At 46.6% G+C, this 26,954-nt stretch overlaps 1 protein-coding gene across 1 annotated transcript in view; it reads right to left on the bottom strand.

The window, feature by feature from the left end:
• The window catches only part of LOC310761830 (uncharacterized protein), a gene marked incomplete at its 5' end in the record, with an annotated part of 42,145 nt that extends 22,880 nt beyond the window's left edge, over window positions 1-19,265 (bottom strand). The window contains 2 exons of the mRNA XM_083612027.1: window positions 17,621-17,961; window positions 19,252-19,265. Coding sequence (XP_083468153.1) covers window positions 17,621-17,961; window positions 19,252-19,265 — 355 coding nt within the window. The remainder of the gene's footprint in view (window positions 1-17,620; window positions 17,962-19,251) is intronic.
• Between the last annotated feature and the right edge of the window lie 7,689 nt (window positions 19,266-26,954).

Here is a 26,954-nt window from a genome sequence, read left to right as displayed (position 1 = left end):
GCAGGAATCTCAGCTAAAGCATCCATGACTGATGGCCTCCCAACCTCTGCTTAAAAACCTCCAAGGAAGGAGAGCCCACCACCTTCGAAGGGAGTCTGTTTCAATTTTAAGCTGGAAAGGGAAGCACTCTGCTGAACTCACAAACGTGATTATGGAAGGATAATTAACACTGTGCCTCTGAAGAATACAGTAGTACCTCAGGTTACAGACGCTCCAGGTTACAGACGCTTCAGGTTACAGACTCCGTTAACCCAGAAATAGTACCTCGGGTTAAGAACTTTGCTTCAGGATGAGAACAGAAATCGCGCAGCAGGAGGCCCCATTAGCTAAAGTGGTACCTCAGGTTAAGAACAGTTTCAGACCCCCAGAATGGATTCAGTTCTTAACCCGAGGTACCACTGTACACGTAGACATCCAAACTGCCAGAGACCAAGCACATCTCCAGGCCAAAAAATGGAACGCCCCAACAAATTTCTTCATGGTGAACAAAGCAAAGCCCTTTGCACCTCATGTAGAAGGCAGAACAATTGTTTATCAATAGAAGCAGAGGCATCTCAGAATACACAAGATGAAAAATAGGGGCAAAGAGTTATCTTTGCATACATTTTCTTCCAATACAGAAAGGCAATTTCCTCTAACAAAACACGTGAGCGAAGTTGCTAAAAATCCAAACAAAGAGGAGGGCAGGCCCTGGCATTTATGTTCGCAAGATTTTTATTTAGCTCTACGCATTTCTGAGTACAATGCTCCTTCAGGGCCATGAAGAGCCAGCAAGTTGTTTGGTTTCAGAAAAAAAAACACAACACAGCAGAGAGGAGAAAATTTTGCTACATCAAGGATAGATTTCAGCGCCTGTGGAGCAGAACAGGGCTTGCATTGACAAGAGCATGAACTTCCGAGGCTTTTGAACAGATCTTGGATGTTCCCACCAATTATTTCCTTCTGCCACGGAGAAGCGCAAGCACCTTGCAATTGAGGAAGATGGTTGCTAATATATTTTAACACATTCGACTGTTATTTCTTACAGAGAAAGGCACATGAAAAGAAATCATCAAGCACCCTCCCTCCCCGAAGTGCAAAACCAGCCATAAAAGAAAGAGAATAGGAAATGGCAGTAAAGTATTTGAAAGTTGCTTGTCCCATTTGCCTCCCATGCTTGGGAAGTTGAAGGGAGGTAGGTTCCTGAAATAGGGCTTGGATGCAGCAAGGGCCTTGAATCAGCAAGGTACTGGGGGGTGCCTAGGGGGAAGGCTGTGTGGTGCAGTGGTTAGAGTGCTGGACTAGGACCCAGAAGACCAGGGTTCAAATCCCCACTAAGCCATGCTGCACACTGGGTGAACATGGGTCAGTCAGCTCACAAATGGCTGTTTTATTAGAATAATATTAAAGGGGGGGTGTTCTTTAAGAAAAATTATTTTATTTGCTGCTATACTGGATAATGATTTCTGCTCCCATTTTAATATATTCAGGGTCCTGTATTAGACTGAAAGTGACAGTTTCTAACGTTAGCATCTATGGATTAATTTGGCTGTTAAATGAGCTCCCGAGGAAGAACAGGGGGAATAAATGTTAAAACAAACAAATTGACTGATTCTGCTCACCAGGCAGCAGTGGCGTACAGTGGTACCTCGGGTTACAGACACTTCAGGTTACAGACGCTTCAGGTTACAGACTCCGCTAACCCAGAAATAGTACCTTGGGTTAACTTTGCTTCAGGATGAGAACAGAAATTGCGCTGTAGCAGCAGGAGGCCCCATTAGCTAAAGTGGTGCTTCAGGTTAAAAACAGTTTCAGGTTAAGAACGGACCTCCGGAACGAATTAAGTTCTTAACCCAAGGTACCACAGTAATTGCAAATGTGTGGAGCCCTGCTTCCCAGAATCCTTTGCAGCGCACAAGACGGAACCAATTCTCAGGAACAGTAAACTAACCAAAGCCCCTCTTCATCCCTCCCCAAAGCAGTCTCTAACATTTACTCTGCAAGATATAGAACAGTTTATTATCCTGCGCCTTCCCAAGTCGTGCTCCTGCGTACGTTTTCTGTTCCACCCGGCAGATACACCTCTTTCAGGAGTGCGTGGTTAATGATAGGCATTAAACTGTACTCCATATGGGGAGAAAAGAAAAGCGAAGTTATGGTTTTGATACACAAAAAGAAAACACTCGCCTGCAGTTTTTACGTTTAAAATAAATACCCTGCAATTTGACGCAGGATCTGCATCAACCGGAAATGTTGAAGGAGTAATGAGCAAAGGCTTAAGAAAAAAACAGCCAAGTGCAGCTGGAAGTTTATTATGGTTCCCATAATAGCCGCAGCATCTAAACTGTCCTGGAGGTTGGGTCTTTAAGCAACAGAAAGGCTGGCATCATCATAGATGCAAGCTAACCGATCATATGCTGTGAGAAACCCAACTGGAGTGTATAGAACAGAAGTCAACGGGCACATAGAGATGAAGAAATATTATTTGGAAAGGCGTGCGTATATGAATGTGCGTGCAATTTATCTATTTTTATCTCTCTCTTTGTTGCAAATCGCCCTATGGCTTGCACAAAGGGTGGTACATAAATAATCTAAAGAGCTAAGAGCAATCAGTATCACATTAAAGGTACTCAATTCCAAATCCAAATCCCAGGGCTTGATGGAGAGGTGTAGCCATCACCACCTCCAAAGCTGGCACTGGCTAAGGTGCAAGAGAGAGGAAAGGACCCCTTGGCTGCACCAGCTGGCATGTTGGTGCTTCAAAGAGACCCAAATCTGTGCCCATTGCTGTTGTGTGAAGGCAGAAGGGTTGGCAGTATCCAGTGCTCCAACCCCTGCCCTTAAAAACCCTGTGTAAGGGGTATCGGGTGGTTGCTCGAGAGCAATCAGGCACGATGCCTCACTAGTCTGTGCTAAAGCTTTCTTATTGGTGCTAAAAAAAGCCCTTGCAAAGCAGAGTGCCACTATTCCATGTCTTGCTCATTCACTGGCAGAATCTGAGATTGGGCGGTGCTTAAATCTCCCCCAGCAGAGTAGTTTCTTGACCCCCAGTCTGTGCCTCCCCTCTCTGCGCGGAAGCCTACTGCACAGGGACGGCTTGGGTAAAGGAGGACCTCCCTCCTCCCCACTTTGCTCAGGCAAGGTCTCCACCCCCACCCCCATCGTTCTGCCCGGACACTGAGGTCCAGCACCGAGGGCCTTCTGGCGGTTCCCTCACTGCGAGAAGCCAAGTCACAGAGAACCAGGCAGAGGGCCTTCTCGGTAGTGGCGCCCTCCCTGTGGAACGCCCTCCCACCAGATGTCAAAGAGAACAACTACCAGACTTTTAGAAGACATCTGAAGGCAGCCCTGTTTAGGGAAGCTTTTAATGTTTGATGTATTAAAATATTTTAATATCTATTTTTTGGAAGCCGCCCAGAGTGGCTGGGGAAGCACAGCCAGATGGGCAGGGTATAAATAATAAATTATTATTATTGCCTCCTCCGAGCCCTGCATCTCCTCTCCACTAGAGGCGTGGCTTCCTTCCTCCGCTGAGAAAGTGCTGCTTCCCACGATCTTTGGGGGCTCTCTGTAATCCATCCGGCTTTTCCCCTCTTGCCCCTGCGTCGATGGCAGTTCCCTGACACCCTGCCTTTGGGGTTACTGCTGTCGATAGTCCCCACCCACCTGGTGGATTCACTGGGGTGTTTCTTGCAGGCAGTGTTCAAAATTATTTTGCACCTAGCTCCCTACCACTTGTGACAAAGTGAAGGCGTCTGGGTGCCAGGATGCTGCCTGACGTCTCCACCACCTGGGGATCATTGGATCGGGACTATTTTCACACACTAATGCCCCATGCTGTAGAAATCTATCAGTTATATTTTATCTGCACAATCGGAATGAATTCCTGGAACCAAAATGCTTTTTTCTGTGCAGCCTGAGCAGGAGCAGTCACCATTAGGAAAAAGAGGTTGGAACAGGCCAGTCTATACGTGGACCGTCCCTGGATCAAGTGGCTTTTCTTCTTCAAGTTCTCAAAGTTCTTTTTTTAAAAATAATTTTTATTAAACATTTTCAACATACCAAATTATCATTCCAAATAATCAATTGCATTATTTCCCCCCTTTCCCTCCCCCCCACCAAGGATTTCCCTCAGCTCCCCTCTCTGATTTCTTTGCACATATTGTTCTCTGCGTGTTATAAAATTGCACATATCCTTGCCTTATCTGTCATCTGTTCAACTAATAAATTTGTGGGTGTTTATTCAAAACCTGCCCAAGTCATTTTGTTGTCTTCCTTGAAGTCACGATTATCCTTGTCACGCAGTTTATACATCACTTTAGCCAGTTCCAAATAGCTCATCAGTTTTTCTTGCTAATGTTCTTTCGAAGTTCTCAAAGTTCTTTACCTAGCTCTAGGTTATCATCTGAACCAGCCAAATGTTTCACCAAGAATCAATCACAGTCAGTCCATCATTTGAGAAAACCAAGACTTTTGAGCCGTCTTGCCCCAAAATGGCAGCTAGATGTTCAGTTTTTGTGACTGCAACCTTGGTTTAAGGAGCCATTTGGCGCCTAGCTTATACATCTGAATTTCTAACGCCACTCACAGTTGGGGCTTCCCCACCAATGGCAGAGACTGACACAGTTGAGAGTCGCTGGGCACAGGGACTCATCTGACCCCAATCAAAGATCCTCTGGCAGCACAGCATATCAGTGGCTAGAAGTGCCTTTTACCAACTGCAAATGGTTTGACAGCTACGGCCATTCCTGGGCCTGGATTGTGTGGCCACAGCAGTTTTGCACTGGTTACTTTCAAGACTGGATTAGTGCAGTGTGTTCTGTGTGGGGATTCCCTCACGCTTGATCAGGAAGCTGCAGTTAGTGCAGAATGCTGCAGCACCATTGCTGACACCACATGTGAAAGAACTTGCCTATTGATCCACATGGAACTCCCTGCCTATTGATATGAGGCAAGCGCATTCACTGCGTTCCTTTCCTGCCTGCTGAAGACATTCTTATTTAGACAAGCTTGCCCAAGCTGTTTAGAAAGTTGGTATGCGTTTTGGTCTACAGTGGTACCTCGGGTTAAATACATCAATTTCATTCATTTCATTCATTCATTCCAGAGGTCCGTTCTTAACCTGAAGCACCACTTTAGCTAATGGGGCCTCCTGCTGCCGCTGGAGCACGATTTCTGTTCTCATCCTGAAGCAAAGTTCTTAACCTGAGGTAATATTTCTGGGTTAGCAGAGTCTGTAACCTGAAGCGTATGTAACCTGAAGTGTATGTAACCCGAGGAACCACTGTACTCTATTGTGGCTTTCGCTTACTGTGTGTGTTCAGTCACGGTTGTAAATTTATTAGGAGTCATTTTTATTGTTTTGCCTCTTCCGTAAACCACTTTGAGGGTTTTTTCTACAATCAAGCTGTATGAAAATTTTATGAAATAAAATATTTAACAAAATTCAAGCAAAAAAACCCAAACAAACCCCTGTCTGGGTGGTTTACACAAAACAATACAACATATTCGAAAGAAAGCTGCTCTGTAAGTCAGGAGATTCTCAGCTGAGAAAGAGAGGGAGTGATTGTTTGCAGATGGTGCATAAGATATGGCATCGGAAATTGGCTCTTAAGAGAGAGAGAGAGAGAGAGAGAGAGAGAGAGAGAGAGAGAGAGAGAGAGTCTGTCCTTTAGCAGACTTGAGCAACATCTAAAAATCAGAACAGCACCCAATAGCAACTGGCCTTGCATCCAGTCTAGAATATTCAGGCTCTGCCATCTGGCATAGGAAGGAGGCAAAACAACCCACAAACCTCACCCCCCCCTCAAAAAAAGCTGCACAATATTCAGAAAGAGAAAATATCCCCAACTGGCAAATCATGACCCACATTTGGTCACACAAGAGCCACCACTATTTGACAAACTATTGTGTGTAAGATGGCAAAATAAAGTGAAGACAAAACACATACAGGTGGGAGATTAGACACAAACCAAGGCAGAACTCTGATTTTTAAAGAGAATTTTTAAGAATTTTAAAGAGACATCTGAATTTTGCACCTAGATCCGGCTCAGGCTGTTACTGGGTCACCCAGAGGCAAGTGTCCCAGAACAGTACAGCCTCTGGCTAACTTGGAAAAATCGTGAACACCTGGGAAGGGATTAAAATATGCACTGAACTAGCAGGAAAAGAGCCATATTTTAGTGATACACCCAGAATCATGCACACCACAGGGCAATTAAAGAATGTTACAATGGGTCTCTGTTGACTGTACACATGACCCTGTAAACATAATCTTATCTATCCATTCATCCATTGGATGGTGTTTGCATACTGCTTAAAGTTGTTTCCCTAGTGTTTATTTTTAAACAGTAAGCCCCCTGGGGTAAGGAGCTGTCCCCTCATTCTTTGCAGAGCTTCTCATATATATATTTTCTTTGTTCAAATATTTATAACCTGCACTTTTATAAAGTATTTGGAAGTAGCTCAAGGCATGTAAAATATAATAAAACCAGTTCATAAATACCCACAAAACGTGATCGAAAAACATCCACAAAGCATCAGATACTGGTCTGTTAAGGAGAGCAATTTGTTCTGTGAAAAGTTGCCTAAACAAGTGCAGTTTCCAAGAGATGTCCAAGAGGAAGGACAGGGACTGTCCCTGACAAACGTCTAGCAGCAGGGAGTTCCACAGAGCAGAGCCTACCACACTAAAGTCCAACCAAACCCCAGTGAATGCCAGTTCTTGGCCAATCTTTCTGCCTCTCTGTGCATCACCACAAGCACATATGCTCAAATGCTGATGTCCAAATATACTACCTCACTTCCGCTATGTATTCCTGTTGATATGACAGGACCCAACTATCTGCACTTTCCAGAAACAGCTGGAAGACATTTTGTTCCAGCAGGCTTTCCCAAACGTATCTTTGCCACGAGTGTCTGGTTGTTAGGCTTTCAGCCTTTTTTAAAATGTGTTTGCTGGTTTTGTGAGGTTTTTAATCATTTTTAATTCTCATGTGTAAATTGCCCTCGTAAATATATGACAAAAACTTACTCGGGCAAATACAACGGAGATTTGCAATCGGACAGGATCAGGCAGAGGAGAAGAACAGGAAGCTCCTGCCAGCCACACAACAAAACCTTCTGGTGTTTAGGAGAATGTCTGGATCAAACATGTGCATGCGCTTGAGATAAATGCCTGAATGTGGAGAACCCTGTCTCTATGCACTTTCTGAATGGAATATTTCCCCTTCCGTTTAACACGTGAGGAAAGGCAATCTCCCACGATGAAGCAGCTAACAGAACCTGGGACAGCTTAATTGAAAAGCCGGAGAAGCTCCTTCCTCTTTAGTTTTCATTAATCAATTTTTCTCTAGGTAGTTACTGTAGTTTGATTGAATCCTACATACCTCATGCTGGTGACTTCACACTTAGCAAAAGACCTGTGCCTGCAAGTCAGGTGGAATAACTCTGCTATAGCGGTTTTATTTTCCCTTCTGTGCTGGCTGAAACCAACCTCTTTCCTAATAGTTTTATACCACTTACCTGTAGTCAGCCTTGCCTTCACCCAACCCAACACCATTTTCTCAATTCCCTCCCCTGAAGCTGCTAACATACAGGTACTTGCGTTGGAGGGCTAACAACAGCTTTTGGGGTCAGGGGATGCCACTCAGGAGCAGAGAGATTTAAATAATAATAATAATAGTAATAATAATTCTTCCCTAGCACCACTTCCTCAACCACTCAGGGGGCCTTGCAGCTGGTCTTCAGATGAAATCAAAATGTCAGGAAAGCCAATACAATTATACACTCCATCTTATTTTAGCCACCAGCTTACAAAAGCCTTTATTAACCTGCCCGTCTATCCACAGGTTAATTATAAGCCTCCACAGCTGAAAAAAAACCCCAGCTCATCCTTTAACAAATTTCCCTCCATATGACTAAGAGTTGTTATTTAGCTTTCACATCTTTACAGGTAAGTGATTATTGAAAGACCTGGTTGACCTATGCCTGTGTGCTCAGAGAGAGAGGAGGGAGACACAGGTGTAGAATTCCTGTTTGCACTGAAGATTCTCATGGATCCACAGAACTGTTGTGTTGGAAGGGAACCCAAGTGTCATCCAGTCGAACCCCCCGCAATGCGGGAATCACACCTAAAGAATCCGTGGCAGATAGCTTTCCAACCAGTTTAAAAACCTCCAGTGAAGGAGTGGGGAATAAGGGAGAGTGTGTGTGGGAGAAAGAGAGGAAAGATGGAGGGGGGGTGGAATTGGGGAGGGCGGAGTTAGGGGAGGTTGGGGGGGTAGGCAATGAGCCAAAGGGAGGGTTCTGATTCCTGCCCACCCCTTTTATTCTCAAAGACAGAGTCAATCATGTTTTAACAATAGTTTTCAATTAGTTACTTATATTTATATATTGTCCCCTCACACAACACTTAAAAGCAAAACAAAGCAATCACTGAAGTAACTGGCTACTCTAGAGGCATTTTAAACAACCAAACAGGGCTGTATTGTTACATTAATGTTGCCCTTTTTCTCCTAGAGTTCTGAGAAGTGTACCTGGTTCCCCAGTCCTTTTCTTTGTCTTCACAACAACCCCGTGAGGTAGTAGCTCAAGCTGAGAGTGTGTGTGATTAGCTCAGGGTGACTTAGTGTGCTTCTTGGCTGCGTGCAAATTTGAACCCAAGTTTTCCTGCTCTGGTCTTGCACTGCGCTGACTTCGGCATTTTCTACCCTACCTTTCCTTCAGGTTAGAGCACAGGGCAGCTTAAATCACAAGATATAATATACACAAGAGAATGAAACATAACAAAATAAGAGCGTACATCCTTTACTAATGCAGCGACACGAACCCTGAACTCCAAGCAGTATCGACACCACCAGGTTCCAAAGGTCCGGGGCAAATTAGTATGTTTTCACCTGTCACCTAAATGTAACTTGCATGGACAATTGACACGTGTCCCTCAGGAGGTAAAGGTAACGGGACCCCTGACCAGTAGATGCAGTCGTGGCCGACTCTGGGGTTGCGGCGCTCATCTCGCGTTATTGGCCAAGGGAGCCGGCGTACAGCTTCCAGGTCATGTGGCCAGCATGACTAAGCCGCTTCTGGTGAACCAGAGCAGCACATGGAAACGCCGTTTACCTTCCCGCTGGAGCGGTACCTATTTATCTACTTGCAGTTTGACGTGCTTTCAAACTGCTAGGTTGGCAGGAGCAGGGACCGAGCAACAGGAGCTCAACCCGTCGCGGAGATTCGAACCACCGACCTTCTGATTGGCAAGTCCTAGGCTCTGTGGTTTAACCCACAGTGCCACCTGCATCCCACGTCACTCGGAAGAGAGTTCCATAAACAGGCATGGGGCAGCCGTCCAAATGAATGAATAAATGTTGCTATCAAGACCAGTTTGGCAATAAACAATGAACTTGTTAAACAGCCTCCGGCAACTGACACTCTCTCAGCTTTGCTCTTCTCTCCCCATTACTGTGAGATGAAGAGAATAAGGGCTGACTTTACTCACAGCACCCTTTGCAAGCCACAGTTCCTATTCTCCACAACCGTTAATAACGTAAGGGCAGCTCTGCTGGATTTGCCCAAAGGCCTATCATGTCCAGCATCCTTTTCTCAAAGTGGCCAACTATAGGATGCCTGTAGGAAACTCGTGGTCAGGGCTTGAGCACAACGGCACTCTCTCTTGGAGTAAATTCATGCTTGCAGGGAGAAAAGGCAGGGCTTAGGGTTAACTGCTTGCACCTACAAGGTCAGGAGCTCGTGGGGGGTAAGAGGCAGAGGCTGATGCCAGTGATTCAGCACAAAGTAGGGTATAAGTAGCCCTGTATTTGTAGCGTGGGTGTTTTGGGATGGTGGAATCCAGGTATGTCTATTTCTGCTGGGAGAACTTTTGCTGAGAACACCTTCTGCGAACTACCTGCCAGTAAATATACTGAGCTGCCTGGTGTCTGTCTTCTCCGACTGGCGATTGGCTTGGGTTCAATTTAATGCTTCTGCTGGCGCACTGAATGCACTCTGCACATGCCCCAACACTCTCCCCCACATGATTCCTAGTGGATGATACTAAGAAGCACACAGCCTCCAACAGTCAGGGGGAGCACACAGCCATCATCGCCAGTAGTCTTAACCCTTCAGGAATTGTAGCTTGGTCTTAGCTGCACCAGCTCTCAAGAAGCAAATATTGGTATTTTATATTCCTCAGCACCACCACCACCCCAAATAAAAGAGGGAGGGAGGAATCGGCATGGCTTGCAGAAGCTCCAAGTCAAAATATAACAAAATTAAAACATGGCAGATAGCATAGTTTAAGGTGGTTCCCAAGCAGTTGCCAAAAAAACCCCTGAAAGCCTGTAGTGTAGATGTGCCTTAAAAAAACCTGGTTTTTCTTTTTATCTACTTCCTACGTTTATCATTACTAAGGAGCAGCTTGGGTTGAACTGCGATCCTCTTTCAACAGGTGTGACAATCTCATTTGTGCAGGGAAGAAGAATCGCTTGTTTCTAGTAGCAGCACCTACGTGATTTGAAAACCCCAGCATTGCAAGCACTGGCCAGACATGGGACAACATCACTGCTTCCTTGGTGTTGTTAGAGACAGTGTTAAACAGTTAAGGCTCTTCCTCCACATTCAGTTGCCGGCTAGTAATGCTGCATCACACATGCGTAATATTATCAAAGGAGAGTATATGCCTAAGCTTGCCTGCAGTGGCAGCTTAAAACATATTCCTGGCTGCAACTGCACGTCTGTTTATCTCTTCATTATAAAGAGTAAAGCTGCTCCATATAGATTCATCTCCTTCGGGTTTAAAATGAAAAAATCTCTTGCCAACTTGCAAAAGTTAAGAAAGAAAATTGCGCATGTCCATTCTGCTTTAGTGAGCAGCACATCCAGCTGTTTCTGAAGTCCCGTTCATGTAGCCAAACAGGACAGAGTGAATGCACATGGGAGGCACTTCTGCAATCCCCATGTCTCCCCACCTCTACTTATTCACTGCTGGTCTTTTATAAACGCCATCTCCAACTCCTCGAAAGATTCCATCAACGGTGTGTCTGAAATTTTTTACACATCACTTGGGAAGACAGGCGAACTAATACCAGTGTACTGGAAGAAGCGAAGATCACCAGTGTCGAAGCAATGATTCTTCAACATTGACTTCGTTGGACTGGTCATGTTGTGTGGATGCCTGGTTATCGTCTTCCAAAGCAACTACAGTGGTACCTCGGATTACATATGCTTCAGGTTACATACGCTTCAGGTTACAGACTCCACTAGCCCAGAAATAGTACCTCGGGTTAAGAACTTTGCTTCAGGATGAAAACAGAAATCGCCCAGCGGTGGCAGCGGGAGGCCCCATTAGCTAAAGTGGTGCTTCAAGTTAAGAACAGTTTCAGGTTAAGAATGGGCCTCCAGAACGAATTAAGTTCTTAACCCGAGGTACCACTGTACTCTATTCCGAACTTACGCCGATAACAAGTATAATAATCCTGTGTGGATTTCCCGTTCCTCCACTAAGTCCAGATGGTTTCCATATATCTCCTTCGTAGATAACATCACTCTTTCCATCATAAATTTGGCATTTGTCGCTCTTAAGTCCCACCGAGGAGTTGATCCACGATATGTAAACAACTCTATTTCTCTCTTTCTCCTCCCAGACCCAAGAGCTCCAACAATGCCTCCCAAAATGGCGACGGCATTTTTAACTGCGTCATTCCAAAACTCTTAGCTTTCCAGCTTCATCTTGAAATTGCTTTGGATTGAAAGTTTATCTCCACACAGCCTTAAATCCACAGCTTAAGTCCTTGATTTCTGACTCATTAGGGGAGGGGATTCTTATTAAATCACATAAAAAAAGGGAAGGCAAGTTTTTCCCCCCTCCCCCCTCAGTCATTTGTCGTACCGTATCTTGACGTATCTTCTCATATTTTATTCTTGTCTTGTTATCAGAGATCTCTTCTGTCAGCAGTCTTTACTCCCCTTTTTCCTTGAAGCATGTGCAATTTATCTCATCCAAATTGTTTCTTTTGAAGATCCCTGCAACTAGCGGCGCGAATCAGGGACGGCGTCCAGGAGTGCCGGAATCCCACAGGAGGGCTTTGTGCCTAGTGCCCCCACCCCCACAAATTCGGGGGTGGTATAGGGCGCAGCAGGCAAGGGCTGTCCCCCCCACAATCCTGGGGGGGGGGGGTTAAGGAGGCTAATTACCCCCATCATAGCCTCCAAATTACCTCGTGTGGGTCGGAGAGATGTTATTGTCAGCCATCTTCCGATGCGCCACCTAGTGGCCCCCCCTGCAGCTGAATGGCTGATCAGGATTTTGTGCCTTCCTTACTTTAGCCAAGGGAGAAACTGCAGCTTCTCTCATCCTTGCCTGAAAGCTTCACCTGCCTGCTGTGACCCTCTTCCATTAAGCTATGAAAATTCACCGCTTGTTATGCATTAAGGAAAATTATGGTATTTGACACCATGCGAGTGGGCTAAGATGTATAGAACAGTCTCAGATAAGTGTTGGGAGTGTATGTAGGTGGAAGGTACCTTTTTCCACACCTGGTGGATGTGTGTAACAGAGAATTATTGCGAGATGATGTATAACGAACTAGAAAAGATGTTCAAAATAGATATACCCAAAAAGCCAGGAGTATTTCTTCTGGGAATACGTGGAAGAGGTAAAGGTAAAGGGACCCCTGACCATTAGGTCCAGTCGCGGACGACTCTGGGGTTGCGGTGCTCATCTCGCTTTACTGGCCGAGGGAGCCGGTGTACAGCTTCCAGGTCATGTAACCAGCATGACTAAGCTGCTTTCTGGCAAACCAGAGCAGCGCACGGAAACACCGTTTACCTTCCCGCTGGAGGGGTACCTATTTATCTACTTGCACTCTGACATGCGTTCAAACTGTTAGGTTGGCAGAAGCAGGGACCGAGCAATGGGAGCTCACCCCGTCGTGAGGATTTGAACCGCCGACCTTCTGATTGGCAAGCCCTAGGCTCTGTGGTTTAACCCACAGTGCCACCCACATCCCTACGTGGAGGAGAGATCCCCCCAAAAGTTGGTAAGCCAGAGTACTCTACACACAAAAATGGAAAGCACCAGAAATCCCAATGAAATAGGAATGGGTACTCAAGCTACAAGAGTACTTAGAAATGGCAGGACCCACAGCTAAAATAAGGAATTAGAAAGACAAAATATATGTGGAAGAACCAAGAACCTTTTCAGTCTATATAAGAATGCAATACAGCCAAATGAAATTTCAAACCTATGAGCAATGGCAAGAAAAGATTGCAATATAGGATTTAGATAAACAGATAAGGTTGGACAGGCAGCAGGGAGGAGAGAGAATCAGACCATCACAGATGTAAGGATGGGAAGTCGCCAGGATAAATAAATAGATTTTGATGTAAATTGTATATTATATGAGCTTAATGTATATCAGTGTAAAATAATAAACTTTTTTTTTTAAAAAAGAAAAGGTACAGGAGTCCTGTGTTATTCTGCATTCAGACACCCTGGGTGTCAAAGACTCAGCAAAACCTCCCTTGGAAAGAAGTTGGTTTTACTAATGCAGCTTCCTCCAACAACTTGCCAACCCAAAGTTCAGCATCTGCTGCATCCCTACAGCATTCCAAAAATCAAAGTTAAAAGTCTTGTAGGGATGGCAGCTTCTTAAGCAGCTCCTGTAACTGTGTCTTTAATGGATGTCTGAGCTGCATTTGTCAGCAGGCGGAATATATTTATGCACACACACACATACACACACACACACAGTTTTCCCTGTTCATTTCTGCAGCTGTTAAAGGCGCAATAGCAGGTCAGGTCATTTTTGCCGAACATCTGGCCACCTTACAACCCTTCTTTTGCCTATGCCTGCATCTCCTCTCCTCAAGATAACCAGATTAAAAAGGGAGGCTGGGCTACTGAACCCTTGACAGTTCTGCAGAAGGTGAATTTTGGCAGTACATCTTGTCACACTGCAGCGGTGCAGAGATGAGAAAATTTGCAGTGGCTGAAATTCTCTTTGGCACACAAGCTATGAAATCGACAAGGAGGATGGATGTGTAGAGACAGGAATTTTGCAAGTTGGGAGCGCTCTTTTGTAGAGCTACATGAGCTTGCTCTGCCTTTGCTTCTAAAGCTGCAAACCTCTCCTCAATTACTTGCAAGCAAGTCCACGCACAGTCACCAAAACACTAAATTCACCATGGCAGGTAAGAAAAGTACATTTCCCCCAGGTGTGTGTGTTTAAAGCTATTAAGCTGAATTAATAACTGCGGAAAGCTACAGTGGCGTAGCGTGGGTTGTCAGCACCCGGGGCAAGGCAAGTAATTTGTGCCCCCTAACCCGTGGATTTGCGCCCCCTAACCCGTGGATTTGCGGCCCCTAACCCTAACCCCCAGATGTTGCGCCCGGTGCGGCCGGCCCCCCCTGCACCCCCCACGCTATGCCACTGGAAAGCTATCATCCTGTGAACAGTTTGCTCCTGGGATTGGCTCCAGCCACAATTTACTTCCGAAGCTTATCAACAGAGTCCCATCAGTGGGACAGAAAAAGGAAAGTAAAAATCTCTTGGGCTGTCAGCCTAATGTACACTTACTTAATGCTAGGGAGTAAGGCTGCAACCCTAATCTCACTTGCTTGGGAGCATGCCCCGCTGAATTAAACAGGACCTACTTCTGAGTAGGCATGGCTATGATCACACTGTAAGACTCACTCAGACAAAAGGAAACTTACTCCTAAGTAAACACTACAGTGATGATTACAGTGATAATTTCTCATCCCTATTTTATTTTTATATTGTGCAACGCTACCCTAAGAGAAGGGTTTCTTTTCTCTCTTTTTTTTACTATATACGGAAATAAAATAGGATTTAAAAATAACTATAACGTATGGGTTTGTTTCCATGACTAACGAATGCCCTAAGCAGAGGTACTCTGAACATGGCTAAGGTTCACATTACTGCCTTTGTGAGCAGTGAAGTTTGTTCTTCCCTTGCATTCTAGAGCTCTTTCCCTCCTACCCCCAGCTGCGTATTTAGAGGAGTGCGACTGATTTGGTTGCCCTGGGCACAGAACCTTGGAGGTGCACAACCATGGTTTTGAATGGAAGGTGAGAGGGAAGGGCACCCAATTTTGGTGTCACAGGGTTCCACTGAATTTGAGACCCCAAGGTCCGCCACTGCCAGCTGCTTACACCCGTAGGGCTTCATTAGTGTCATTCTGTTTGTTTCCACACCAGCAGATGTTATTGTGGGGGGCAAAGGTACAAAGATGTTCACACCTTGGCTAGCAACAAATTAGGGAATTAGGAACAGCTTAGCCTTAAAGACTCCCAAGTGGTGGGAAGAAGCTGGTTAGAGAACCAACCCATCACAGTATAGTTTGACATTGTCTATCCGTGTTTTCTCTACAGGTGTTCAGATGCCTCTTGAGATCCTTGGCATGTGGTTTTCCAAAGGTGGTCTTCATCAGTGTTCGAATTCTAGCTGCCATTTTGAATCAAGATAGCAGACCGAAACAACACGTTGCCGTGATTTTGCTCGTTTTTTTCCAGAATAGGTTCGGCCACCTCTTGAGATATCATCACCAAACATGGCATAAGGGTCCCAGAGGTGGGGGGGGGGTACATTGATAGTAGGGTGCCAGGAGGGTGGACTGAAACACAACTGTTTTGGCATAGGTTTGGCCGCTTCTTGAGATTTCATTGCCAAACTTGGCACAAGGGGGTTGTCTTTGTTGTCATTTGTTGGCTGGGTGCCATTTTGGATCAAGACGCCACACTTAAACCAAAATTGTGGTGTGACTTCGTATTTTGTACATAGGTATGACCACCGCTCATGATATCGTCACCAAATGTGGTACCAGAGTTCCTGAGGTGGAGGTGGGACCAAAATGTGACTTTGGAGTGACTTCACCTGATTTTTAGTGTGTTGGTCCAAAAACACAAATTATCCTATCACAGTCTGTGCTGGGCAGTCCCCACTAGCGTGTTACAACAAAGTACAGGATACACATGCATTCTGGATAATGTCCCACAAATGCAGATTAAAAACCCAGCATTGGGAATGCAGTGAGTGCACAGTCAAAGGGTGCGTGAACACAGCCAGGAAGTGCAATCCTACAGATGTTTACTCACAAGTGAGCCTGGTGTAGAATTTCTTGCCCTGCAAACCTAACGCACATTTAATAGGGAGTAAGGCTGCAATCTTAACCCCACATGCCCGAGAGTATGCTCCACATAATTCTGAGAAACACTGAATGGTGGACTTGGATGGGACCCTTAGGGTCATCTAGTCCAACCCCCTGCAATGCAGGAATCACAAGTAAAGAATCCCTGACAGATGGATGGCCATTCCACCTCTGCGTCAAAACCTTCAAGGAAGGACAGCCCACCACTTTCCGAGGGAGTTTCTTCGATGGTAGAACAGCTGCCATCAGAGAGTTATTCCTGACATTGAGCCTGAATTTCCTTTCTTGTAACTTGGAAGTCATTGACTGGAGTCCTACCCTCTGGAGCAGGAGAAAACAAGCTTGCTCCATCTTCCATGTGATGGCCCTCTAGATATCTGAAGACAGCTCTCATACCACCCTCTCAGTCTCCTCTTCTCCAGGCTAAACATACCCAGCTCCCTCAACCACTCCTCATAAGGTTTGATTTCTAGACCGAAAACTGGTACTTACTTCGGAATAGGCATGGCTACACTTACACCGCAAGTATGGAAGTGAGAGCTGGACCATAAAGAAGGCTGCTCGTTGAAGAATTGATGCTTTTGAATTATGGTGCTGGAGGAGACTCTTGAGAGTCCCATGGACTGCAAGAAGAGCAAACCTATCCATTCTGAAGGAAATCAGCCCTGAGTGCTCACTGGAAGGACAGATCCTGAAGCTGAGGCTCCAATACTTTGGCCACCTCATGAGAAGAGAAGGCTCCCTGGAAAAGACCCTGATGTTGGGAAAGATGGAGGGCACAAGGAGAAGGGGACGACAGAGGACGAGATAGTTGGACAGTGTTCTCGAAGCTACCAGCATGAGTTTGACCAAACTGCAGGAGGCAGTGGAAGACAGAAGTGCCTGGCGTGCTCTGGTCCAGGGGGTCACGAAGAGTCGGACACGACTAAACAACAACAACAGCACTTGTACCGCACATCCAGATCCAACCCAACAAACATTCTTTGCTGCAGGCTGTGCAGAAACAAACCTAGATTGGTCCCCTGCCCCATCACTCCAGCCCCAACAAGTGACCTCAGACAAATAACGCCTTTGGCAAGGAAAAGGCACCTCCCAGCAAACGAAGTGCCCTAGCCCAGTGGTTAGAGCATCCCCTTGGCATGCAGAGGGGCCCAGGTTCAATCCCCGGCCGCTCCAGCAGCCTTTCTCAACCTGTGGGTCCCCAGATGTTGTTGGACTACAACTCCCATCACCCCTAGCTAGCAAGGCCAGAGCTCAGGGGTGATGGGAGTTGTAGTCCAACAACATCTGGGGACCCACAGGTTTTGAACCGCTGCAAGTGTGTTCACACACACAAACACACCCCTAAAACCCTGGAGAGCCGCTGCCAGTCAGTGCTGGCAATATTGAGCCAAATGGGCCAGGGGCGAGGAGGAGTGGGGGGGGTGTCCCGGCTTCCCCGCTCCGCAGATGCTCCCGAAACGGGCTGGCCACTCACCGTGCACGGCGGAGGAGGGAAAGAGGAGCAGCAGCCACGGCAGCCAGAGCCCCGGAGGCGTCTTTTCCTTGCCCGCCTCCCTCAGCATGGTCCTCCGGGCTCCGAGGGGCGGCTGCTGCGGCGAGGAACGGCGGCGGTAGCGGCGACCAGAAGCGGGGCTGGCGAGAGAAGCCTCAGCCGACCCCGGGCGATGGTTGCATCTCTGGGAGAAAGGCAGAGAAAGTCCCCTCGCCGCCGCTGGAGGCGACACGGGTCTCAGCGCGCGCCTTCCTTCGGGCGCAAAGCGCGGGCTCCGCGGCGAGCGGCGGCGGGGCTGAGGCGCTTCCTGAGGAACTCCATACCTGAGGGGGGCGGAGAGAGACGGAGGGAGGGGTCCTTCCGCCCCCCGCCCACTTTCCAAGGGAGGGGGGAAGGGGAGAAGCCTCTTGGCGCCCTCAAGGGTCAGCGCGCGCGCCGCCGTGGCTCCGAAGTTGCAGCCCCTTTCTCTCCAGTGGTTCCGCCCGAGGAGTGGGATTCGGGATTCGGGTCAGGGAGTTGGCCCGTACCACTTTGCTGCAGCGGGGGGGGGGGGAGGAGGCGGGCGACTCGTAAATTTCTCCTCCTCTCCCCGCCTCAACCACGTCAAGTTGCGTTGGGATTCAGAAACCTGGCCAAGGTCGGCTCGTTCCTTCCAATGGGTCTACTCGGAGTAGGGCCAGCACCGCAGGCAGCCCAATGCGCGCCCAAGGCGATATAACCAAGTTATTTTGGTGACGACCTGAGGTAGGGGGGGTGTTGAATTTTTTAAGTCACACAAGCGCCTTCCTTCCTGAAGGGCGTCGAAGTGCGCAGAAGACAGCAATGACCAATTAAGCAACCAACAATTTGCTGGCCTTTTCGTGACACTGCGAATCAGCTCTCTTCGCCTGGGTGGTAGGACAGGCTCTAATTACTGTTAAATCCATTCTCTTGCGTTTAAATTCTAGCCCACCTTTTCCTCCAAGGAGCTCAAGGTGCCTGGTTCTCCCCCTCGTCATTTGAACTCCAGCAACAACCCTGTGAGGCACACCGTTTCCCAAACTTGGGTCTCAATCTGTTGTTGGTTTTTTTGGACTACAATTCCCATCATCCCTGACCACTGGTCCTGCTAGCTAGGGATGATGGGAGTTGTAGTCCAAAAAAAAACAGCTGGAGACCTGAGTTTGGGAAACCCTGGTTTAGATGGTGCTGTCGCTGAAGACGACAAGCTTCATTGTGGCTTAGTAGGGATTTGAACCCTAGTCTGACATTCTGAGTGCTACATCACACTAGTGAACTGGTGCAAATGGTAAGGTAAAGGGACCCCTGACCATTAGATCCAGTCCTGGGGTTGCGGCGCTCATCTTGCTTTGCAGGCCGAGGGAGCTGGCGTACAGCTTCCGGGTCATGTGGCCAGCATGACTAAGCCGCTTCTGGCGAACCAGAGCAGCGCACGGAAACGCCGTTTACCTTCCCACCAGAGCGGTACCTCTTTATCTACTTGCATTTTGGTGTGCTTTCGAACTGCCAGGTTGGCAGGAGCAGGGATCGAGCAATGGGAGCTCACCCCGTTGCGGGGATTCGAACCACCGACCTTCTGATCGGTGAGTCGCAGGCTCTGTGGTTTAACTCACAGTGCCACCTGCATCCCTGGTGCAAATGGAGAGAAGAGCAATCATCATCATCATCATCATCATGTCATGGTTAGTTGCCATTGGCTTTGAAGAACATCAGGTGCAGCAGCTGTGAATGGCAGGTGCAGTCTGTGAAATATTCACATCGTTTTTTTAACTTCATCGTTATTGCTTCTTTTTGGTTCTTGTGTTTTATTATTGTGGCACTGTATGTAATTCAAACGGCAATATAATAAAAGGCAACATGAAAAATAAGCGAAGCAATATCAATGTGATTAAGAGTCATATAGCAACTAGGGCGGCACGCTGCAATTGCTCAAAGAAGCAGAAGTGGTCCTCCAAGACTCTCTGCATTATTAAAGTGGTCCGTGAGGCAGGGGGAAAGTTTGGGATGATCCTGAGCTGGATGGATGAATGGGCTGGCTCAGACTAAGGCAGCTTCCTATGTCCCTGTGAGGTGGAGCAGCAAACGGCACAACGGCAAGCACACAAACACATCTCCACAACAATTTCAACATCTGACACTTTGCAGCCCTTTTGTGACACCTCTCTAAAAGCCAATAACTAAAGAGGGGTGTTTTTCTGAGAGCAACACAGTTAATATCTGGACTTAATATAACAAAGCATGATTTACTGACTTTGAACTCGTCCACACTTCTGCTAGTCCCTGTGCTTTCTAGGCAGTTTTGCCTTTGCCCTGCCACTTTCCCCCAGAAAACCCACTCTTTAGTGATAAATTGGAACAAATAGCACTCTGGGAAGGAACCCAATTGCCATTTATTCCAATTCAGGGCTAAATATCGGGTTTCCAATAGAGGCAAACAGAGTTGTGGATAAGCTCTATATCTGATGCCACTTAGGAATATTATATGGTGTCAGAGTTGGTCTTGCTCTCCATTGACACCCCAGCACAGTGACTATGGGACAAACAGAGTCCCTGGGGCAGCTGGTGCTTCAGAGCAATGTGACCAAGAACTGGATAAGGTAGGAGCAGGTCTTTGGACAGATTCCAATCTGCCCTTTTGCTGAATGCGTCTGGAGAAGACACCAGGGAGGTTTTCAGTATCTTTCAGTTCACTGATGAAGCTGAAAAGCAAAAGGTGTCTGTTGTTCCCAGCAAATTCGAGGCTTGCTCTGCTCCAAAATAAAGAAAAGAAAGAAAATAGTGTGACTATTCAGAGACACAAGAGGTTAGATGGAATTGGGTGGGGAAGCATTGGTTTCTGTGGCAGAGATTTAAAGGTGATTACACAAACTTGTGCTTTTGCAGACTGATGTGAATCCTGTTGTCTGTGGAGTAAACTCAGAAACTCACTGAGAAACTCACTCTTAGGTTGCTAAGAGACCCTCACTTGACCCTTACTTGTGCTGTCAACATTTGCCGAGCTGAAGAAGCAGCGAGCGCTTAGAGCTGCAGAGAGACAAATGTATGCAAGAGCTCAGGATAAACAGAAGCACCCCCACCCACCCACCCACCCCCGAAGTGCAAAAAGCCATGAAGTCCCCTGCTATGTCTGCTGCGCAAGGGAAGTGCTGCACAAACTGGGTTGGGGCTCCACCCACAGTCCCAGGAGCTGTCCAAGTGTTCAGAAGCTTTTGTTTCGGCTGCTCCACAAAACATTGCTTTGCAAAGCCATGGAGGACATAGCAAGCTAACACATTAAGGAGGAGAACCTTACTCCTTGGTGCATGGGCACTGCATTGGCAAGACAGAGAGCAGGGCAAAAAGCATTCAGGACTTCCTGGTGTTCCACAGGGATTGTTATTGGCAAGCATATTTCTTTCGAAGTGGACAGGTGCATTTGAGGCAGCTCTCTCCGTTTTTTTTATCACTGCTAAAGGAGATCCGGCATTATTAGGCTCTGCAGCATGTGAGGCTATGGATCTGGTCCAGGATGTGCGTGAAGTCACATGACAATTGCCCGCTGCTAAAGAAAATCTCCTTACAGCGTATTCTGGTGCTTTTGCTGGCCTGGGATGCTTTTTGGTGCGTGTTATATTTATGTGGAGGGACGCGGGTGGCGCTGTGGGTTAAACCACAGAGCCTAAGGATGATCAGAAGGTCGGCGGTTTCGAATCCCCGCAACGGGGTGAGCTCCCGTTGCCTGGTCCCTGCTCCTGCCAATCTAGCAGATTGAAAGCACATCAAAGTGCAAGTAGATAAATAGGTACCGCTCCGGCGGGAAGGTAAATGGCGTTTCCGTGCACTGCTCTGGTTTGCCAGAAGCGGCTTAGTCATGCTGGCCACATGACCCGGAAGCTATACGCTGGCTCCCTCGGCCAATAAAGCGAGATGAGCGCCACAACCCCAGAGTCATCCGCGACTGGATCTAATGGTCAGGGGTCCCTCTACCTTTATATTTATGTGGATGTGGCTGTGGGCCCCTGTTGTCCATAAATGCAAGAAGATTTCCCCACACCACCATAGATTCATAGAATTGTACAGTTATAAGGGACCATGAGGGTCATCCAGTCCAACCCCCTGCAATGAAGGAATCTTTTGCCCAATGTGTGGCCTGAACCCACGACCCTGAGATTAAGAGACTCACGCTCTACCAACTGAGCTCATAGAGCAATTGAAGCCTCTCAAGTCTATGGAGGTCACCTCTATAACGACTAACCTTCCAGCATGCGTGAGTAGTTCAGTTATTATTACACAGAAAAATAATGAGTCACTCATGGTGTGTCTTGATCCTAAGGACCTTGGTAAGACTTTCAAGGGACAACACTTCTCTGTCCCCACAGTCAATGGCTTCCAGAGGATCCTGGCTGGGAAGAAAGTCTTCACCATCCTTGATGAAAAAGATGGCAGAGAAAGGGAGGTCCCAAAGGAGATTGATCACAACCATTTGATGACCTCTGACTCAGTGGGTGAGATTTATGGGGTGGGTGTGTATTTCAGCCCTCTGCCGGATCAGTTCTGAGCAAGCCAGCATCAGAGCTGGTCCCTTTTATCCACTGCTAAATAAAGCACTTGTTCTTCTGATATCTTGGAGTGTGCTGTGCTGCACGGTTAATGGGAAGGCATGCAACTCACTTACAAATAGTATGACAGATATTCTCTCCCTCCCAAATGTCTCCCACCAGGCAAATCGTCGTTTCTGGGAAATAAATTGGCCATAGATTTCTAATATGATGTTGCTGAGCTCTGTATTACGCCTTTGCACTCTTGTTATTTGCTGTTCTTAAAGCGTTCAGAATTGTCTGGTGTCGAAGGCAGGTCAATGGGATGAAACCGTAGGTGTTGGCGAAGGCCAATGTATGAGCAATCTGGCTCTTGAATAACAGAATGCACTTGTGGTCTTTATTATGAGGAATGAGAACATATTTGCAAAATCTCCAGCAGCAAAAAATGGCAGGGGTAACACACACACCAATTCTGCCCCAAAGTCTTTGAAAGAAAGCCATCAATCCCCAATCTGGCGGCTTTTACAGGTTTCTATAGTAAAGTTCTCTTGTGGTTCTGAATTGTTTTAACCAGCACTATATTTTGATCATAGTTTGTAATATGTGGGGTTTGATTGCATTTGTTAGTCACTGTTGTTTTTTATTATTCTTACACTGTGGAATCTGCTCAGTGATCTTCATGAAAAAGGTAAAGGTAAAGGTACCCCTGACCATTAGCTCAAGTCATGGACGACTCTGGGGTTGCACGCTCATCTCGCTCTATAGGCCGAGGAAGCCGGCATTTGTCCGCAGACAGCTTCCGGGTCATGCGGCCAGCATGACTAAGCCGCTTCTGGCGAACCAGAGCAGCGCACGGAAACACCGTTTACCTTCCTGCCAGAGTGGTACCTATTTATCTACTTGCACTTTGACATGCTTTCGAACCGCTAGGTGGGCAGGAGCTGGGACCAAACAATGGGGATTCAAACTGCCAACCTTCTGATTGGCAAGCCCTAGGCTCAGTGGTTTAGACCACAGCGCCACCCGCATCCCAATCTTCATTAAAGAAACAAGCAAATCCCACCAATAAGTCACCAGCCGGCTACTGCTGTCAGTGCAGGTACCAACATTAAGCAGTGCAGATAGCTCCTTTCCAGTGTCCCAACTGGGAAGCTCTGTTCAGTTCCAGTACAGTCCGTTCCATTTCCACACCCCTTCCCAGTTACTCAAAACTCTGGGGCAACTGAGCATACCCAGCCCTCACTGGGATCCTCATTCTTGTTTCTTGTTGGCTCTGTTTTGGCTACAATTCTATTGGCACTAACTTACTGAGTTCAGGATTAGGAGGAGGGGTGTTTAGTTGTTCTTTCCTTCTGGTTTGGCTTGGAGGGAGGGCGCAATTCTTTGATTTGCAGTAGGGTCTTGATTCCACTTGGTATCCAACTTTGTTATATTCAAACACTGTCAAATTTGCTCTCTACCCTTGAGCCAGGAGTGTCTAACCTGGTCCAATTCTTTGAGGGCTGCATATCAATGTTGGGTGTGTCCACCTCTCCGCTCTCTCTTACATAAAGGCACACAGCCCCCTGCCCCATGTGATCTGTGTGGACCAATTGATGAAGGGGATTATCACCTCTTCATTGATCATCAAATGATCAATTGAAAGTCCAGGAAGGGGGTGATTTGCAAAAAAAAAAAAGACCAAGCAACCAAACCCTCCGCAGAGTGTTTGACTGGATGGAGAGATTTAAACTTCTTTTCTCAGCCAAATGTGTATCTACAGGCAGCAACTGCTTTGTGTGGGGGGGTTACATTCTGAGGGACCACAGGCTTGCATGAAATCATGTATAATTGGAACACCCATTGAAAAAGCCTGCAAACAGCCTGTAACACCTCTGTGATATTTTTTATTTATTTGGTCATTTCTCAGTTTGGCGCAATGCACATGTGTGCAGTCGTGCATGTATCAGACACTCCTAAAACAGTCACTGCCTCTACTTACTTTATTTGCTGCTGCCAGAACCAGTTAGCCTTGGGGTGGGGCAGGGAAAAAATGGCTTGGAGTCTGTGGATTAGATACACCGGTCTTAAGCAGTGATGTGGGCTGGATGTTTTCTGCTGAGATAGTTTCAAAGGTCCGTTTAGTAAAAGCTATGGTTTTCCCAGTAGTGATGTATGGAAGTGAAAGCTGGACCATAAAGAAGGCTGATCGCCAAAGAATTGATGCTTTTGAATTATGGTGCTGGAGGAGACTCTTGAGAGTCCCATGGACTGCAAGAAGATCAAACCTCTCCATTCTGAAGGAAATCAGCCCTGAGTGCTCACTGGAAGGACAGATCCTGAAGCTGAGGCGCCAATACTTTGGCCACCTCATGAGAAGAGAAGACTCCCTGGAAAAGACCCTGATGTTGGGAAAGATTGAGGGCACAAGGAGAAGGGGACGACAGAGGACAAGATAGTTGGACAGTGTTCTCGAAGCTACCAGCATGAGTTTGACCAAACTGTGGGAGGCAGTGGAAGACAGAAGTGCCTGGCGTGCTCTGGTCCATGGGGTCACGAAGAGTCGGACACGACTAAACGACTAAACAACAACAACAAAGTTTCCAGGGGTGCGGGGAAGGGAATCCATTTCTCAAATACATTGTCCATTAAAATTAGTCGGGAGCATAATGAATGGATGCAGCACCAGTGAAACATAATGAAGGCATCCAGCTCCATGGCTGTTTGGGTATGCTTAAATGAGTATGTTGCTGTTTTCAGTGCCTTCATTTCGCCTGCTCCTCTTTCCCCCAACCAAAAAAGTATGCTATTCAATTTTCATGTCTTAAAATAACTACATGTATTTCAGTGAAAAAGTACAGTCCAAGTAAAGCTGTGAATTCAGTTGATTATAGCCTTTCAACTTCATTAAGCATGCTTTAGTGTTGGTTCTCCCATCAACTATTTTAATCCCAACACTTAGTTTTGCATAAAGCCCAACTTACGAAAAGGGGAAACTAGCGAGACTCTTATATGGCAGTGGGGGGGGGGGTGGAGCAGAGAGGCAAAGTTAACAGCACCACATTTATATGCTACAGGTCAGAAAATAAAAGGAACGTTCCCCACCCTGGTTGGCTAAAGCGAGGCGGGGCTAGGAAATGCGGACCACTGTGACATCACAGCAAGCGCCACATTCTCCTAAGGCATTGTGGGTTGGAAGGGGTGGAGCTAGTAGTGTGTCTAAATTCTAAGTCACAGATTTTGCATCCGTCCTCAAAACTGATTCTAACAGGTCAGAAAATCCAAAGAGTTCTGGTAGAGCCGGTGTGTAAGTGCCTGGGTGCTAAATGCCCAGTCTAGGTGTTCAGAGTGATGAGGAGAAAAGAGAAAGAGGAGGTGTGGGGCTTTGCCATCAGACACATGCTGCTCCAGGTGGGTGCAGAATTCTTGTCCAAACGATGCTGTTTTCTGCTCAGACATATACTCCACCCCCATGCTCTCAGAGCATCAGTCCCTGAAACCTCCTTCTTTCACATGGTTTGTTCTCTCCATCGATCAGCTCAGTGCTGGTCTTGGGTTGTTCTTCCAGATTGAGGTCACACAAGGACGTGGCTGAGCGCTGCTCTTTGAATTTCAGAGGAGATGGGCATCTCGGGCTTTGGCTGGTTTTGTTTTGCAGTATTGACTTGAAGTTAATGTTTCCTGTTAAACAGGTGGTGAAAGTAATGATGACTGTTGCTCCTTTCTTGCAGCAGAGTGTTCATTTCTAAGCTAAGCACCCGTTCCTCACACACATTGTTTACAAGTGAGCCACAGTATGTTGACATCACTGAAGGTGCTGGGGGAACTTAAGTTGCAATATGGCAGAAATGTAAAGCTTCTCCAGGTGAGAGCTGGGAAGATTCACTTCTTTACATGTGATTGAACACAATAATGCTCCTTATCTTTCTGTTTTTCTCTCTTCTCTCTTCTCTTTGTTATTTGTTTTTGTTTTTGTTCTTTTCTCCTCTTTCCTTTTTGTTTTCCCAATTCTATGTGTTCTAGATTTTATTTTTGGTTGGGGCTTTTGTTTAGGGGCTTTTGTTGGGGAATGTATTTTTTTATTAGTTTGTAATAACTAGAGTGAGAGCTGGACCATAAAGAAGGCTGATCACCAAAGAATTGATGCTTTTGAATTATGGTGCTGGAGGAGACTCTTGAGAAGCCCATGGACTGCAAGAGGATCAAACCTATCCATTCTGAAGGAAATCAGCCCTGAGTGCTCACTGGAAGGACAGATCCTGAAGCTGAGGCTCTAATACTTTGGCCACCTCATGAGAAGAGAAGACTCCCTGGAAAAGACCCTGATGTTGGGAAAGATTGAGGGCACAAGGCGAAGGGGACGACAGAGGATGAGATGGTTGGACAGTGTTCTTGAAGCTACTAACATGAGGTTGACCAAACTGCGGGAGGCAGTGGAAGACAGGAGTGCCTGGCGTGCTCTGGTCCATGTGGTCACGAAGAGTCGGACACGACTAAACGACTAACAACAAATAACTAGTATTGTTAAATGTTTGAATTATTCTTTTTATGCATTCTGTGTTTTTTGCATTGTAACTTGATGTTGTTGTGAACTCCCCTGAGACCTCATTGTATGGGACGGTATACAAAATTAATTTAATAACAATAATATTAATAATAATACCCGTTCTCAAAGCAAAAATTCCTGACTCAGTATCGGAGAGGGAGAAAACCTTATGAGAAGGAGAAAACCTCTCTATTTACTTACACCACAGTGTCCATACATTCGTTATGTCCCCTCGTTCATTCTTTTTGAAACTAACCTCCTGCAACTTTAT

Source organism: Podarcis filfolensis, assembly GCF_964270895.1.
Source record: "Podarcis filfolensis genome assembly, chromosome: 4".
NCBI lineage: Eukaryota > Metazoa > Chordata > Lepidosauria > Squamata > Lacertidae > Podarcis > Podarcis filfolensis.
Note: the sequence above shows the minus strand (reverse complement) of the source record. Positions and strands in the feature narration are given on the sequence as shown.